This window comes from Phyllostomus hastatus, unplaced genomic scaffold, assembly GCF_019186645.2.
Source record: "Phyllostomus hastatus isolate PE091 unplaced genomic scaffold, TTU_PhHast_1.1 phas_contig_1, whole genome shotgun sequence".
Taxonomy (NCBI): domain Eukaryota; kingdom Metazoa; phylum Chordata; class Mammalia; order Chiroptera; family Phyllostomidae; genus Phyllostomus; species Phyllostomus hastatus.
The window spans coordinates 16921118-16939605 of NW_025333498.1; the positions used below are offsets into that span (position 1 = coordinate 16921118).

The following is an 18488-nucleotide window of genomic DNA, read 5'->3' on the forward strand; positions in this document are numbered from 1 at the left end:
GTAGTTGATCAGTCAGGAACCAAATTTTTTTTTAATGCATGAGGAAGCTAATCAACTGAAAAGAAATTTTGACTTATAAAAGAGATTATTATTCAGTAAACTTATTAAGTCATTGTGCTTCAAAGGTCAAAATGATGCTCTTGATTGGTATTTTATATTTTGGCTGTTTTGTTTTAAGTGATTACCAATGATTAAGTCATTTCAAACTATAAGCACTATTATAATTCAGTGATTAAATTTGTTAGAGTGGCTATGCCTTGAAATTCCATTGACATTAACAAACTAATTGCAATCCTGTTCTATCAGTAAATGACTGCTCTGTGTTAAAGGCATGTGTGGGACTAGCAGAAGCTACACCTCCCATAATCTCAAAGGGGCATTATGATTCTCAGATCTCAGCCATAACTCTCTTTTACATGACTCTCTTTTTTCATGTTAACATCGTTCATCTACTCAAGGTCTGCCAGCTTCAAGTAAAGGAAATTAGGCAGTGATTAACTAGGAAAAAGAGAATGAGTGAAATGTAGTCTGTCTAGTAAATATTAATTCTTCTATTCAAATCAAACTAATGAAGTTAACATGAACCTCATCATGTCCCACTCACTTAGAATGCCCTACTTTTTACCTTTTCCTAAATTCTATGAGAATTTGAACATCAAATTCAGTTTCTAGTTCTTTCCTGGCACATACAAGCTTTTCTGAAATAGGGACTGTATCTTATGTACCTTTTTATCTGCAATGTCTTGTACAGTCTACCATCGGGGCGACCACCTTTTGGTGTCTCTGGGCCACACTGGAAGAAGAATTGTCTTGGGCCATGCATTAAATACACAAACACTAATGAAAACCGATGAGCAAAAAAAAAGGTCTCTGCATAATTTTTGTGATATCTGCCACCACAGATAAGCAAAATATTTCTCACATAACAACCCTTATTATGCAGTGGCCCTTTTGATAATCTTTAAAAATTGTCAAGCAGGTCCAGAGTTTGTTATCACTAATATAGAAAATGCACATATCTGAGTAATACAACTTAGTATAAAACTTAGTAATAAAATTAAATATAATGTTTTAAAGTAAATTTATGATTCTGTGTTGGGCCCCATTCATAGCCATCCTGGGCCACATGCAGCCCACAGGTTAGACACCCTTGTTCTGCATGGTTAGTGAATAATTGTTTAGTAAGTGAGTAGAAACGCTTTGCTAACTATTCTAAACATCAGTTTACCCACTTTTCTGAATATATCTTATAACACAAATTTATAATTTATATTTTTCCTTTTCTTTCATATAAACTAATTTTCCCAAAAAAAGATCATCACCTTAAAGGCAGAAACCAAGATCTCTATTCCTTATCTCTCAAGTACCTAGTGAGATACAATAGTAAGCCCTCAGTAACACATACTGATTTTTAAAATCACTTTCTGTGTTATGTACTAGGGGAAAATAAGTTAGAATTTCCCATGCAGGACCCTCTCCATCGTTACAGATGTAATGGAAATGTCATGAGAATCTATAGTAACATAGTAACCATGTTTTTATTTAATATTTATTGTATTTTCCCCATTACCATTTAGTCCCCTTATGTTCCCCTCCCCCCAGCAGTCACCACACTGTTGTCCATGTCCATAAGTCCTTTTTCCTTTTTGCTCAATCCCTCCACCTCTTTTCCTCCCCACCACTAGCTGTCATCCTGCTCTCAATCTATGAGTCTGTCCCCATTTTCTTGTTAGTTCAGTTCATTAGATTCCACATATGAGTGAAATCATACGGTATTTGTCTTTCTCTGACTGGCTTATTTCACTTAGTATATACTGTCTCAAAGGGTAAAACTTTCTTTTTTATGGCCAAGTAGTATTCCATTGTGTAAATGTCCTGTGGTTGTTTTATCCATTCATCTGCCGATGGAGACTTGGGCTGCTTCTGTATATTGGTGATTGTAAGTAACACTGCAGTGAACATAGGGGTGCTTATGTCCTTTCAAATTAGTGTTTTGAGATCCTTTAAATATATTCAGCAATGGGGTCACTGGGTCAAAAAGCAGATCCATTTTTAGTGTTTTAAGGTATCTCCACACTGCTTTCCACATGGGCTGTACCAACATGCATTCCCACCAACAGCTCAAAAGGGTTCCCCTTTCTCCACAGCCTCACCAGCACTTGTTGTTTGTTAATTTTTCAATGATAGCCATTGTGATAGGTGTGAGATTATATCTCACTGTGGTTTTTTAATTTACATTTCTCCGGTGATTAGTGACATTGAACATCTTTTCATATGGCTATTAGCCATCTGTATGTCCACTTTGGAGAAGTGTCTGTTCAGATCCTTTGCCCATTTTTTAGTTGAGTTGTTTGGAGTTGTTTGTTGTTGAGTTTTGTAAGTTCATTATAAATTTTGGATATTAACCCCTTATCAGATGTATCAGTGAATACGTTCTCCCATTCTGTGGGTTGTCTTTTTTTGTTGTTGATGATTTCCTTTGCTGTGCAATAACTTTTTAGTTTGATGTAGTTTCATTTGTTTATTTTTTTCTTTTGTTTCCCTTGCCTGGGAAGTTATATACAATAAAATATTGCTATAAGCAGTGTCCAGGATTTTGCTGCCTATGTTTTATTCTAGGGTTTTTACAGTTTCAGGTCTAACATTTAAGTCTTTGATCCATTTTGAATTTATTCTTGTGTGTGGTGTAAGAAGGTGGTCTCGTTTCATTTTTCTACGTGTATCTGTCTAATTTTCCCAGCACCGTTTATTGAATAGACTATCTTGAGCCCATTGTATGTGCTTGCTTTCTCTGTTGAATATCAATTGACTGTAAAGCTGTGGGTTTATTTCTGGGCTGTCTGTTCTGCTCCATTGATATATGTGTCTGTTTTTATGCCAGTACCGTGATGTTTTGATTACTATGGCTTTATAGTATAGTTTGATATTAGGAAGCATGATTCCTCCAACTTTGTTTTTTTTTCTTCTGTGGCTATGCCAGGCCTTTTGTGGTTCCATATAAATTTTTGAAATATTTGTTCTAGTTCTGTGAAATATGTCATTGGAATCTTGAGAGGAATTACATTGAATCTATAGATTACTTTGGGTAATATGGACATTTTAATGAGGTTGATTCTTCCTATCCATGAACACAGTATGTGCTTCCACTGATTTGTATCTTCTTCAGTTTCTTTCTTCAGTGTCTTGTAATTTTCTGAGTAAAGGTCTTTTACATCCTTGGTTAGGTTTATTCGTAGATATTTTATTCTTTTTGTAGCAGTTGTGAATGGGATTGTTTTCCAAAGTTCCCTTTGTGTTCCTTATTGGCATATAAAAATGCAACTGATTTCTGGATATTAGTTTTATACCCTGCTACTTTGCTGAATTCATTTATCAGTTCTAGTAGTTTCTTGGTGGAATATTTGTGGTTCTCTATGTACAGTATCGTGCCACCTGCAAATAATGACCGTTTTACTTCTTCCTTTTAATTTGGATGTCTTTTATTTTTTCTTCTTGTTTGATGCTGTGGCTAGGACTTTCAGTACTATGTTGAATAAGAGGTAAAAGCGGACACCTCTATCTTGTTCTTGATCTTAAGGGGATCAAAAAACGTTTATAGTTTTTGTCTATTGAGTATGATGCTGGCAGTGGGTTTGTTACCTATGGCCTTTATGATGTTTAAGTATATTCTCTCTAATCCCACTTTGCTGAGAGTTTTTATCATAAATGGATGCTGGATTTTATGGAATGCTTTTTCTGCATCTATTATTATGATCGTGTGGTTTTTATCCTTCATTTTGTTTATGTGGTATATCACATTTATTGATTTGCATTTGTCGTACCAGTCTTACAGTCCCAGAATAAATCCCACTTAATCATTGTATATGATCTTTTTTATGCATTGCTATATTCAGTTTGCTAATATTTTGTTCAGGATTTTAGCTTCTATGTTCATCAGGGATATTGGTCTGTAATTTTTTTTCTTTGTAGTGTCTTTATCTGGTTTTGGAATTAGGATAATGCTGGCCTCGTAAAATGCATGTGGGAGCCTTCCTTCCTCTTGAATTTTATGAAATAAGTCTGAAGAGGAGAGGTGTTAGTTCTTCTTGGAATATTTGGTAAAATTCACCTGTGAAGCCATGTGGTCCTAGGCTATTGTTTGTTGGGAGTTTTTGATGACTGCTTCAATTTCATTAGGTGTAATCTGCCTGTTCAAAATCTCTGATTCTTCCTGATTTAGTTTTGGAAGATTGTATATTTCTAAGAATTTATCCATTTTTTTCAGGTTATCTATTTTGGTGGCATATAGTTGTTCATAATATTTTTTTACAATCCTTTACATTTCTTTGGTGTCAGTTGTTATTTCTCCTCTTTCATTTGTGATTTTATTTATTTGGGTCCTTTCTCATTTTTGCTTGATGAGTTAAAGGTTTGTCAACCTTGTTTATCTTTTTAAAGAGCCAGGTCTTGGATTCATTAATCTTTTGTACCTTTCTTTAGACTTTATTTCTTTTTTTTTTTTTGCCCATATTTTTATTTCCGTTTTTCTACTCACTTTGAGCTTTGGTGTTTTTTTCTTTTTCAGGTTCTTTTAAGTGTGAAGTAAGTTGGATTGTTTATTGGAGCTTTTTCTTGGGTTGTTGGTTTTTTGTTTTTTTTTTGAGATAAGCCTGTAATGCTGTGAATTTCCTTCTAAGGATTGCTTTCCCAGTGCCCCACAGATTTTAGATTGTTGTGTCCTTGTTTTCATTTGTTTCAAGGTATCTTTTAATTTCTTCCTTGATCTCATTGTTGACTCATTCTTTGTTTAATAACATGGTATTTAGTTTCCATGTCTTTGTGTGTTTTTCAGTGTTCTTGTGATTGACTTCAGTGTTGTTCAGTGCTTCTAGTGTTACGGCACTGTGGTCAGAGAAGATGCTTGATATGATTTCAGTCTTCTTAAATTTATTGAGATTTGTTTTGTGTCCTAACATGTGGTATAGCCTAGAAAACGTTCCATGTGCACTTGAAAAATATGTATTTTCTTCTGCTTTGGGGTGAAATACTCTGAAGATATCAAGTCCATTTCATTTAGTATGTTGTTTAAGGCTGCTGTCTCATCATTGATTTTCTGTCTGGAAGATCTATCCATTGAAGTCAATGGGGTGTTGAAATCCCCAACTGTGATTGAATTTCTGTCGATCTTTCCCTTTATGTCCATCAAGATTTGCTTCACATATTTAGGTGCTCCCATGTTGGGTGCATAAATGTTTGCTGTGTTTATATCCTCTTGTTGAATTGTTCCCTTTATCATTATGTAGTGTCCTTTTTTGTCTCTTACTATAGCTTTGGTCTTAAAGTCTATTTTGTCAGATATAAGTACTGCTACCTCAGCTTTTCTTTTCCATTTGCAGGAAATATCTTTTTCCATCCCTTTACTTTTAATCTGTGTGTGTTTCCATCTGAGATGGGTCTCTTGGAGGCAGTTTCCTCTGTTTTTTGTTTTATTTTTCCTTCTCATTTTCTTCATCTTTTTAAAGCCAGCCCTTTAACATTTGTTTCAGTACTGGTTTGGTGTTAACAAACTCCTTTAGCTTTTTCTTGTCTGGGAAGTTCTTTATTTCTCCTTCAGTGTTAAATAATAGCCTTGCTGGGTAAAGAGCCTTCATTGTAGGTCCTTGCTTTCTATCACCTTGAATATTTCATGCCACTCCCTTCTGGCCTAAAATGTTTCTGTTGAGAAATGAGATGACAATCTTAATTGCTGCTCCCTTGTATGTAACTTTTCTCTAGAGGCTTTTAGGATTCTCTCCTTGTCTTTAAGCCTTATTTAAATTATGATGTGTCTCAGTGTAGGCCTCTTTGAGTCTAACTTGTTTGGGACTCTCTGAGCTTCCTTAATTTGTGTGTCTTTTTCCTTCACCAGATTAGGGAAGTTTTCAGTCATTATTTCTTCAAAAGTTCATGATTCCTTGCTCGCTCTCTTCTCCTTCTGGTCTTCCCACGATGCAGATATTGTCATGCTTCATGTTGTCCAAAATGTTTCTTAAGCTCTCCTCATATTTTTAAATTCTTTTTTCTTTTTGCTCCTCTGCCTGAATGTTTTTTTTTTCCTACCTCATCTTCGAAATACCTAATCGAGCCTCTCCTTCATCTGAGCTACATTTTATTCCTTCCAGTGTATTATTTATTTTAGGTATTGCATTCTTTATTTCTGGCTGATTTTTATTTTTTCTGAATTTATTTTTATGATTTCTATGTCCTTTTTCATGCTGTTGGGTATCCTTATAATCATTACTCTAAATTATCTATCTGATAAATTGCTTGCCTCCATTTCATCTAGTTCTTCTTCTGGAGAATTCTCTTGTTCTTTCATATGGGGTCTGTTTCATTGTATTCCCATTTTGGCTGCTTCTTTGTATTTTCCACCTTAATTGTCACACTGAACTGTGTGCTACAGCCTCAAGCTGTAATCAGCTTCTTGGCTTAAGCTCCACTGGGTGGGGCAGACTAATTCCTATGGGTGGGGCCATTGCTTCCCCTCAGGCTGATGCCACTGGGAGGGGAGTGCTCTGCCTGAGAAAGATGGTTCCTGCAGTATGGGGAATGACTCAGCACAGGCATCCTGGCAGCTGTTCTTTCAGTTCTCTCCCCAGAGCCACCAACCCCAGACTCTCCTCAAGCATCTCTAGTCCACTCTGCTCTCCCTCTGCCAGAGCCCAGGGTAAATAGCTGCAAACAAAATTTTGAGGTGCTCTGCATCTCCAGCAATCTCTCCCTAGCAGACAGAAATGCTGCTGCTTTTCACAGCTGGTTGTTACCTGGGTTCCTTTTTAGCTCTGGTGCCATAAGCTAGGGAGCCCAGCTTAGGGTTTAGACCTCACACTTCTCAGGGGAAACCCCTCAGCAGCTGATATATCCTTCTAGGACTTCAGCTGCCACCCCCAGAGCCCAGCCAGCCCTCGCTCCTCCTCCATACTCCCTACCGGTCTGGTTGTATGGAAATGGTTTTTTCTGTCTGTCCTGGTTATAAGCCTTCTCTCCAGCTAGTCCTCAGTTGGTTATTCAGGATGATTACTGTATAATTTAGTTGTAATTCCAGATTGGTCCCAGGAGGAAGTTAGTGTAGCTTTTACTTACTCCTCTGCAATCTTGGATTCTCTGTCTTAGTAATTACTGGTGACTGATTTAAAATATCATGCGTAACTTCTTTTTTACATAAAACACACTGGTCTTATGTAGAGTTTGAGTAAGACAAATATATGCACCCATGTAACCAATGTCTCTGACAAGATAGAGAGCACTACAGTCACCCTAGAAAACACCCATATCCCTTTCCAGTTGGCCTCCTGCACCCACAACCACTTTTCTAATTTTTGATCCCACATATTAATTTTACCTGCTCATGATCTTTGTGTAAATGGAGTCATACGGTATATATTCTTCTGTGCCTGACTTCTGTGAAATCAGCATACTGTCTCTGAGGTCTGTAGATGCATAACTTTTCAAGAGCATTAATATTCTCATAAATATTTCTCATAATTTATTTAAAACATAGTACTGTCCTGGCTGGTGTGGCTCAGTGGATTGAGTGCCAGCCTGCAAACCAAGAGGTTGCCAGTTCAATTCCCAGTTGGGGCATGTGCCTGGGTTGCAGGCCAGGTCCCTGGTTGAGGGTCCTACAGGCGGTGCAGCCAGTGTTTCTCTCACATGTCGATGTTTCTCTTCCTCTCTTTCTCTCCCCCTCTCTATAAAAGTTGAGGGGATAAATGAAAGTTTCATATATTCAATTCTATGATACATCATTTGTATGTTGCAGTGTTTTCTCACCACCCAAAGTCTAGTATCCCTTTGTCATCATATAACAAATGATTTTTCTTAGTCTTCTAGGACTATGAATTAACTTTATTATAGCTGGATGTATCATCACTAAAATATCTGCATATAAATTAAGTTGAAAATGTGAGTTTAAAGACATAATCAAATACAAGCCATATATCTTTAACTGTATTTATTCTGTAAAGCAAGATTGTTTTTAATAAATAGTGTTTTCTATTAGCATACAATAAGGGCAGTTTTATCTTTCCTTGCTTTTGTGTATTTTCCAGACACATAGACTAAATGAAATGTTTAATTTTTCTTTTATATTGTATGTTTTAATAGAGATCAAATTAGCTGTCTTCAGTATGAACTTGGGATAAGGGCAATAAGAAACCCCATTGTTTCCAGCCTCCACTAAGATGAACTGGCAGTGTGTCAGGAAAATTCCCAGTATGGAGCAGTTTTATTACAATTCAGTACAATTGGTTCTTGCATAACCTTTAGAAAATCATACATAAAACATTCTCATCTATATAAATAAAAATCACCCACACACTTTATTAATAGCTTTGTTCACTTTTTCCCTGGGACTTGTGCTGCATGTTCCTACTGTGCCCCCTTTTTTAGTCTTGTTTGAAAGATAACTTTCTCTAAGCTTTCTTAAAAGCAAAAAGGTTAGGTAATATTAGGATATTATAAGATAATACAAGTGTAAGATAATTCTTGATAATTCCTACTAGACACAGATCTCTTGCTTGATCATGTGCTAGAACAAGTGTCTCTTAAGTGTCCTTTCTACATTTAGGGACAAGGACTGGCTTTTTCACTAAATATAGTCAATTTAACTGTAGGATTAGGAAAGAAGGTTGCACTTTCATGGTAATAAGAATTACAGTGTATTTCATTTGTGAGTGCTGAGGGGTTTCTTTTAAAGCACATTTTTAAGGTTATACCACTGTTCTTACAACTGTAGTAAATACATGGTGAGAGCCGCAATGTAGCAGGTTGGAGCCTCAGCCTTTTTTCCATAGTCTGGTCCATTAGCCAAAAATGTGTGTATTTTCATGTATCATTTCCTGAATTCAGACTTCAGAAGACTTTCTATATATTCCCCCCAAATATGTGGTATAAATACCAAAATAATTCAGTAATAAGCCTCTAGATCTAACTATACATTTACAGAAAATACAAGTGCTAGAAGAACACATTAAATGGTGTTACTATTCAGAATTTTGAGAATTATACAGGATAAATGACTGAGATTCTTCAACAAACAAATAGTACAATAGTAATGGGGGAGAGAGGGAAAGATGGCTAAATTTTTAAAATTAATAGAGACCTAAAGTGTGTGTAAGTTATACATCAATAAAAAAGAGAGAGACTTAAAAGATACATGAAACAAATGCAGCATGTGGACCTTGTTTGGATCCTAATCTGAACAGTTATAAAAAGATGCTTTTGAGCCCTGGCCAGGTGGCTTGGTCGGTTGGAGCACCGTCCCGTACACTGAAAGCTTGCAGGGTTGATCCCTGGTCCGGGTGTGTATGGGATTGATGTTTTTCTCTTGCATCGATGTTGCTCTCTCTCTCTTTCTCTCTCTCTCTCTAACAGTCAATAAACATGTCCTTGGTGAAAACTAAAAAAGAAGAAAAGATACTTTTGAGACTGCTAGGGGAATTGGAATGTTAACTGGATATTTGATGGTATTTTAAAAACTATTGGTAGATATATTGAAGATGTTGGGATTTTATCTTTAAGATATAATCCTTATTTGTTAGTGATTTATATATCTGACATTTATTAAAAATACTCTATCAGAAAGGAAATAGAAGGTTGGGGTTAATGGATAAAATAAGAATGGCAAAATATTGATAATTGTTGATAATGTGTGATGAGTGCATAAGGCTCATTACATTTTCTCTAGGTTGGAAATTTTCCATAATGTAAAGTTAGTAAAACATATATACACGTACATTCACAATGAGAAGGAAAAATTGATCACCACTGTAATAGCAAACAAAACTATATTCATTTTAGGAGTAGCCATTTAGTTTCAGCAAACAGTACCCATCCTATAAATTAATGTTTTAAATTTGATGAAGGAGAGAAAGACAATTTCTAATACAGCCTTACCTAACCTATAACTCAGTGCCCTCTCTTCTCCCACTGAATACCATAAATTGTAGAAGGTCATTCTTCATTTGAAAGGAGTGATAAACTTTGAGAGGAAGACACATCTGCCCTTGTGCTTGCAATGAAACACAGAAAGTATCTTTGCCCTTAGCGTGTGACTGCCATCCTCTTAATTGTGAAGCCAGTGATGTGGCCTAATGGCCAAAACCTCCCATATTGTCCTAAGATTAAAATACCTATTTTGCTTCAGAACCTTTTTTTTTTTTGCCTTCAGTTGCTGTTGCTTAGTTCTATAAAAATGAATGCTCTCAATGAATAGATTGAAACCTTTGCAAACATAATTTTGTACAACATAATTCACATTTTGGGGAATTTTTTTTCCCCTGAGACACTGATTTCTTGGCTTTTTTCTAGTAGAAAATAGTTGGATTAGTCAGGACACAGACTGCATACCATAGTCATAATCAGTACTTTGGTGCTTACCCAGATCACAGCAAAGAAAGTTTGCAAAATTCATGAGTGTTCAAAACATGTTCTTCAGTAGGCCTGGTTTTATAAGTTGAAACATTAGTTTTCATGATATATAGACTTAACTTTTTGTGGCCTAGGAGATCTAGAAAGGAACCCTCACAAAGTCAACATTTTAAAATGAGTGCCCTTTTTCTGGATTACCTAGAATTATTCCGCCATAGCAAATTGAAGAGCAAACCAAACATTCCTGAGTCCGAACGCCAGCTATAATGTAAAGTATTGAAATATAATACATAAAAGAGGTGGTTTTGCATTTAAACATATATGTAAAATATTTTTCAATATATCTATATAATCTATTATATCAAGCAATTTTTAGTTCTCTAAGAGTCATTTTTATCAAATTAACTTTTACCTAGCCGCTGTCTCAATAACGTGGAAATATAAAGACATCTTACTAAATATGTCTTAATTAAATCTGACTTGTCACATCTTCTAAATCCAGAAATTTTGATGATAGAAGTTTCAAGTACAAAAATAATGTATGTGAATAAGACAGGATTTTGAAAAATGTTACTACTGCCCTGACCAGTATGGCTCATTTGATTGGGTATCGTCCCGCAAAGCGCCGGTTTGATACCTGGTCTGGGTACATGCCTGGGTTGCAGTCTGGTCCCCTGTCCAGGCACATGAAAGAGGCAAGCAAATGGTATTTCTCTCACATGTGGGTGTTTCTCCCCTCACCCTATCCTTCCTGTCCCCTCTCCCTAAGAATAAATAAATTAAATCTTTTTTAAAAATGTTACTACTAAGAGTATTTTTTAATTATGAAGGATATATCTTAAGATAATTATAAAAGTTTTATAGCTACTGGCAAAAATAATGGTTACTATTTATTGAGTACTATTTGCCTGGTATTTCACTAAGCACTGTATTTTACAGTCTTAAAATGTGGAAGTCTACGCTATGCATACGTACTACACAGAAATCAGTTGAGTTTTTTTTTTTTAAGATTTTATTTATTTTTAGAGAGGGAAGGGAAGGAGAGAGAGAGAGAGAGAGAGAGAGAGAGAGAGAGAAACATCAATGTGCGGTTGCTGGGGGCCCTGGCCTGCAACCCAGGCATGTACCCTGACTGGGAATCAAACCTGCAACACTTTGGTTCGAAGCCCGCGCTCAATCCACTGAGCTCTGCCAGCCAGGGCAAGGTTTTGAAGAAATACAAATACTAGGAGACTAGTGTTTCTTTTGTAATCTGTATACTCTCTATCAGGTTAGGGAAAGAGATAATTTTCTTGAAGTAATTGAAAAGCACTGTAATAAAAATGTAGAACAAAAAGATAAAAAAAAATGTAAATATGTTTTCTAAAACACCTTATTAAAATCACCCATCTTCTGATGAAATTAGTGACCTCTCGTCATAATGGCCAAGTTCCTTGGCCCTTTACTGGAGTGGTTTCTATCCTTATTCTTAGCATGTTTGTCTTCTGAATTCATCTGGTATCTAAAATAGTTGTTGACAACAAAATGTAGTTTTGACACTTTAGAAAAGACATTTTCTGATTTATAAAATTATGTTTCTGTGTGTGAAATTTAAGCCACCAAAGTGAACACTATCTAATTTAATTTTTTTCAATATAGCTATATAATCTATTATATCAACTAAATTTTGAGTTCTCTAAGAGTCATTTGCATTAATTGTATTAGGACTTGTATGTCATTTGTAGGCAACTAGTATTAATATTTAAAATTCAAATGTAAGGTTTTATTATCAATATTATCAACCAAATTGAATAATCAAAATGTTATTAAAGTAATCAGTAAATGAACATGCATGAGGGACCCATGGATAGAGCCAAGGGGGGGTGGGATTGAGGGTGGGAGGTGGGCGTGGGTAGGGTGGGGGAAGGTGGTGGTGGGAAAATGGAGATAACTATATTTGAACATCAATACATTTTTTAAATAATAAAAATAAAGTAATCCATCGGAATTAAAGATCCTGTATAAAAGAAAAATTTAAAAATCCTACATTGTTTTAAAATGAAATCTTAATTAAATAAGATGCTGCTTCATGATGTTTTTGTTTTGTTTTCAACTAAGTAAGGCTTTTTCCCCAGTAAAGTGAAGCATCGCATTATTAATAACTTCCCATCCTCCAATAATGGGCATCTTTTGCCCTCTTATCTGCCTGATACTTAGAGCCAACTTTCAGTTGCTCTTTGGTAACATGAATAAAGTGGTAAAATCCCATAGAGTTCAGTAAAAGATACCTACCTACACCTGAGCTCTATGACCAAACCTTTACCAAAGATGCTGCTGACCAGTGAACAGATTGGAATTGTATTGCCTTTTGTCCTCTATGGTAACATGTAGGTAAACAGTCAATAAAGCAGTAAAAAAACCAAATAGATAAAGTACTTAATTCAAACTAGAGAATCAGTTTGTGCATGTTTCTCTATCCCCCACCTCTTTCATGAATTCGTTTTCAGGAATTCTCTTATTCTTCCTTGTATTCCAGATATATCGCCCAGTATCGTTCATTTAAGCCAGTGTAGATAGATAATTTAGACCAGAAAGTTGAATAGCTTCCATAAACTATCGTCATTATTTGTTATCTGCAGGGAAAACAAAATGAAACTGGAAAGAGTCTCACCTACCTTATGTAAACCTAATAATGTTTGAGGGAAGGTCTCAGATGTTTACAATTTTTTTTAATTATATCTACCTTTATTCCATATTATTTATCTTTAGTGTATATTATGTGACCGGAAAGCAGCTCACTTTTCCATTTGGGATTTTGCAGTGGTGGAAATAGCAGCTTGTGAAAAACGTAACACATACAAACCTATCACCAGTCTAAAATTGCTATCACGAACGCCCTACCAATAACTAGGAATTTCAAGTTCTGGAGGTATACACACATGTGCGAGTACACACATGTGAGCACACACATAAGATTAATTGAAATAGAAACCATACCCATAGTGCTTGCGTGAGAGTGAGTGTGTGTTTTGTTGATAATTAGCAACCACAGGGCAATGTACTCAGTATTGATACTTGATAAATAATGGTGAGGAACTTTGAATTAGAAAGTAGAATAATAAATTGGTCATGCACCTTTAAAAGTATCTCTTTTAAATTTAATTCTTACTAAAATAATTATTAAAAGTTTAATTGCAGTTTTTGTTACCACTTTGCTTTGACTTTACTAACAGCTACCACACAGATAGCATCTAAATGTATCTTTTTCTTTCTGACAAAGTTACATAAGAGAATCCCCTAGCACGTAAAGAAAAATGCAATTATTTTCTATTCTAAATCTCCAGACTGCTGTTTTAGAAAATCATATCTGATTATTTGCCCAGCAGAAGATTATTGAGTTGATTTAGCTGTGATTTTACTTAACAAAGCTTCAACTGCATTCCTACTGTGGAGTCCGAAAAAGGTAGAGAGATATAAATGATACATTCAAACTGTGATTTTTGAGAACAGGGCCATCGATGCACCCCTCGGAGCTAATAGCGGAGATGAGAAACAGTGGGTTTGCACTGAAACGAAATGTACTGGGGAGAAACTTGACCGCAAATGATCCATCACAGGTAATGATCTTTTTATCAGTAAGCTGAAAATGTCTATAAATCTAAATGTGATTGCTTGTGAATTGCTACTTAATGTTTTCCAATATGCATATATCCGTAGGAAAGCAAAATAGAGCAAGAAAATGCCTAAAATGTATTATGATTTTGCTTCTTTATTATTTTAACTTAAATGAGAAATTGTTTTTAAACCTGTATTTTAATAAATGGAACTGCTCCTCTGGGTTTATGTGCATGGAATACCTAACTAAACTGGTGATAAGGTTGTTATTTTGTCCTTCCTGCTAACTTATTCCTGAAGTGGCATTAAATAGAACCAGTGGGAAGAAGTGTATAAAAGAAAACTTCTAAAAATTACAGAAAATATTTTAAATATTTAACTGTACCTAGATCCAGAAAATGGTTGAATTTAAAGGGTTGTGGATATCCTAATGCAAACCATTTATTTTATTTAATGAGGAAACTGGAGCCCATAGAAATAAAGTGATTTCTCTAAAGTCATGTGTCTATTTTGAGACAGAGATGAAACCAAAACCTGGTCTCCCACTGGCGTAAACTTGTGCTGTTCTGAAAAGAGGCCCATTACTATTCAAACATTACTAGGGATTGTTCACATAACCTAAATAATTATATTTTTTGTTTTTTTAATTATATGTATTGTTTGATGTATTTGATATGAATTTGTTCATCATATACTTGATAATGTACTGTTGAACTTACAAAGGCTAAAATTATGGATGTTTTCATCTTCCCCAAAAGTTAATGATCTTCTTGGTTTTAATATTTCATTAAATTTAAAACAAGACATTCAAACTCATAAATATTGATATTTACATTCAAACTCAAGAGATGGAAAGTAGAAGCTGTACTATAAACATTTGATCTATGTTTCTATGACATACTCTTCCTAAGTAAAGTTTGTTAATGCTGGTAAAGCTGTCATCTTAACTTCTTAGTGTCTAATGATACTCCTCAACGTACTCCCTCCCTACGTTCCAGTCCAAAAGGTCACACTCATCTACAATATGTCCCCAATACAAAATTTCTTATTTATAAATGTTTTCTTTCCTATCCGATAACTTACTTGTCTTACAATGTAGCAATTTAATGATCTTTGTTGACTCAGGAATATGTTGCAAGTGAGGGTGAAGAAGATCCAGAAGTCGAATTTTTAAAGTCACTAACAACCAAACAAAAACAGAAACTTCTCAGGTAATAAAAAAAGTATATATTTAATGGGTTCAATTATATTTTTGTGTGTGTGTTCATCTTAGTATCATATTTAACTCTGATCCTAAGAGCTCATGAAGGTACTGGAACCATGTATCACATTCAGCTATAGTAATACAGCTCTTTCTTTCAGTAATATGAAAATGAATCTAAGATTATATACTCAGATTGCACCAGAAAAACATGGCACTTTTCAGAACATTTAATTTGAAAATAGATTAATTTGTAGGTTTTACTTGTTATAATAGATTTGTATATGTCTGTAGGTTATTCTTAGAAAATTATTTTTGGCCACGTACTTCTCTTTTTATATTTTGTAAGATTTTATGAGGAATGCTGAAAAAAGCTTAAATTTAAGTTAAACATGAATCTTCTTAAACATACTACCTCTGGATTAAAGAATCCAAGAAGTATCTGCTGCGTCCAATAGAGGGAGCTCATGATGTTTCTGTGTGTGGAGTTTGAAAAACGGCTGGACAGAACCCAGTGAAAGACATTTTTATTTCAGAGTAATTCAGACAAATCATGTAAACGAGCTGCTCTTCTGAGAATGTGAAGTACTCTTTAGAAATTCAGAATGCCTTAATAAAATTATTCTAATAATTTATAAATCTAAATAATTATTGGAAACCAGTATGTGATTATTTAATTTTATATAACTAAACAACAGTATAAAAAAATGTAAAGTGTGTTCTTATTCAGAATTTCTGGAAAAAATGCTCTTGAATCTTGATCATGTAATATTGATTAGTATTTACATAGTTTAAAATAGTATATACAAGAAATTAATTTTTCATCTGATCATAGTTCTATACTTGAATTTGCAGTAGCTACAGTTAATGCATGTTCCAAACCTTAAGTCATGATAACCATTTATTTGAAGTGCTATATAATTTTAAATTCTGATTCAGTAAGAATTTTTTTAATAGACATTACTATTAAGCAAAGTATAGTCAGAATTGGCTTAATGCATTTAATTTTTTTATTTAAATTTAATGTATATGTAACATGAATAGTTTAAAAGGAAGAAAGTTATTTATCATTTAATAAAGTATATGTTTATATTTAGTACCACTTTAATGGCTGCTAAGAAAATATATTGTCTATTCAAAATTTTATGCTAGTCCTAAAACGGACTATTTTTAGTCTGTTACTGTTTTTCCCAATAACAGGAAATTGGATCGACTTGAGAAGAAAAAAAAGAAAAAGAAAAAAGATAGAAAAAGGAAAAAGCTTCAGAAGAGCAGAAGTAAACACAAAAAACATAAAAAATCCTCCTCTTCCTCCTCCTCCTCTTCCTCTTCCTCCTCTTCCTGTAGTGAGACTTCAGAAAGCAGCAGTGAGAGTGATAACAAAGAAAAAAAAATACAAAAGAAAAGAAAGAAAAACAAATGTTCAAGGAATAAAAACAGTGATACAGAAGAAAAGGACAAGCCAAGGAAGAGAAAACTTTATGAAGAACTTTCTAGCAATCACTATGACAAGGAAAAAGCCAAGGAAGAGCCTAGATTTTTAAAACAAGAGAGTTCTAGGGAGACTAGCAGATGGAGTCATTCTGATTTTGACAGAAAGTCCAGAAGCCATAACCACAGCCCAGAGAAGAGAGGATCTGAAAGAAATGAGAGGAGCAGCAGGAACCAGAACAGAGATGAGAGGAGCAGGAGAAGCCGGAGCAGAGATGAGAGGAGCAGGAGAAGCCGGAGCAGAAGTCACAGTAGTTACAAGCAAAGGGAAATAAGAAAACGGCCACAGCGAACTCCCAGTGAAGAGTGGAATAGAAGAGATGACACCAGAAGCCATGGCACAGAAAAGGAGAAATGCAGAGAGAATGAAGCAGAAGTAGAGAGTAAAGAGAGACTGCATGTGACAGTTACCTGGGAATAAAAATATCTCCACTTCCTTATTGAATACCTTTAGCAAGGGCTAATATGCACTGTTGTCTTCCTAATAAAAAAAGCTCTATTTTAATTCTCCATCTCTATGAACTGTCATATCAAGTACAAACTACATGAGTCTCATAAGAATGAATTTTGCAAATATTTGTAAGTAATCTATTTTGGAGCTATAAAAATATTTTCCGTTTATAAGTGTTTCTTGTGCCCTCTATACCAGATAAAAACCCCATATAACTCTGTGACATTTTCTTTGTTCTGAAACATCATTAAAAGAATGATAGTACAATTGAATGGGTAGAATTTATTTCTTTAAAACTTTTTTAAAGTCTTTATTTTGTTATTGATTTTAGAGAAAAAGAAAAATATCCATTTGTTGTTCCACTTATTTATGCATTCATTGGTTGATTCTTGTATGTGCCCTGACTGCAGTTCGAACCTGCATCCTTGGCAAATTGGAACTGGCGCTCCAGTCAACTGAACTCCTTTCAGGGGTTTTGTTCTACAGAGTAAGCTGTTTACATTCAGGCGACATATTAATTTTCAATGCCGCTGTAACAAATTCCCTCAAACTTAAAACAATACAAAAAAATACTCTACAGTTCCTAGAGATCAGAAGTCTAAAGTTGTCCTCACCAGGGTAAGATCAAGGTGTCAGTAGGCTTGGTTCTTTCTGGAAGCCCTAAAGAAAAACCATTTGCTCACCTATCCCAGCTTCCGGAGGCTGCCTGCATTGCTTGGCTCCTGGCCCCTTCCATCTTCAAAGCTAACAAAGGCAAATCGCTGAGACACTGATGTTCTGCATTCCTCTTCTACTTTTAAGGACCCTTGTGATTATAATGGGCCCACCAGGAGAATCATCCTGTCTTAAAATCAACTGATTTGTCATCTTAATTCCCTTTTGCCATGTAATCTAACATATTCACAGGTTCCAAGGGTTAGGATGTGTGTATCTTTAAAGAACCATTATTCTACTTAACTACAGATGGTCTTTCTACTATTGGCATACTGCTATTAAAGAATTTACTTCTAAAGGTTAAGCATTTATGTATTATTACAAATGGACCAGTGTAAATTATTCAGATATATTTCATGAGTATAAGCGTAAAAGGTATATTTAAACTTAGCTGCAAATTTTTCCCTTGTGTTTCAAAGGATCCGGTAATAGGAAACTATAGAAAATATCAGTACAAATTACAAGTAACATTCAATGCCAAAATATATATACTAAACATCTTGGGCACAAGTATTTTTATCAGGGTTCCACATTTTTTAAACATTTGTTAACGTAATACAGTACAAATATTTTGTTAAGATTATTTATTTATTTATCTATTTTTAGAAAGGGCGGAAGAGAGAGAGGGAAACATCAATGTGTGGTTGC

At 34.8% G+C, this 18488-nt stretch overlaps 1 protein-coding gene across 1 annotated transcript in view; it reads left to right on the forward strand.

Moving 5' to 3' along the window:
* CIR1 (corepressor interacting with RBPJ, CIR1) overlaps positions 1-17398 on the forward strand; it is a 45161-nt gene extending 27763 nt beyond the window's left edge. The window contains exons 8-10 of the mRNA XM_045845608.1: positions 13879-13985; positions 15109-15194; positions 16385-17398. Coding sequence (XP_045701564.1) covers positions 13879-13985; positions 15109-15194; positions 16385-17096 — 905 coding nt within the window. The 3' untranslated portion in view covers positions 17097-17398. The remainder of the gene's footprint in view (positions 1-13878; positions 13986-15108; positions 15195-16384) is intronic.
* The last annotated feature ends 1090 nt before the right edge of the window (positions 17399-18488 follow it).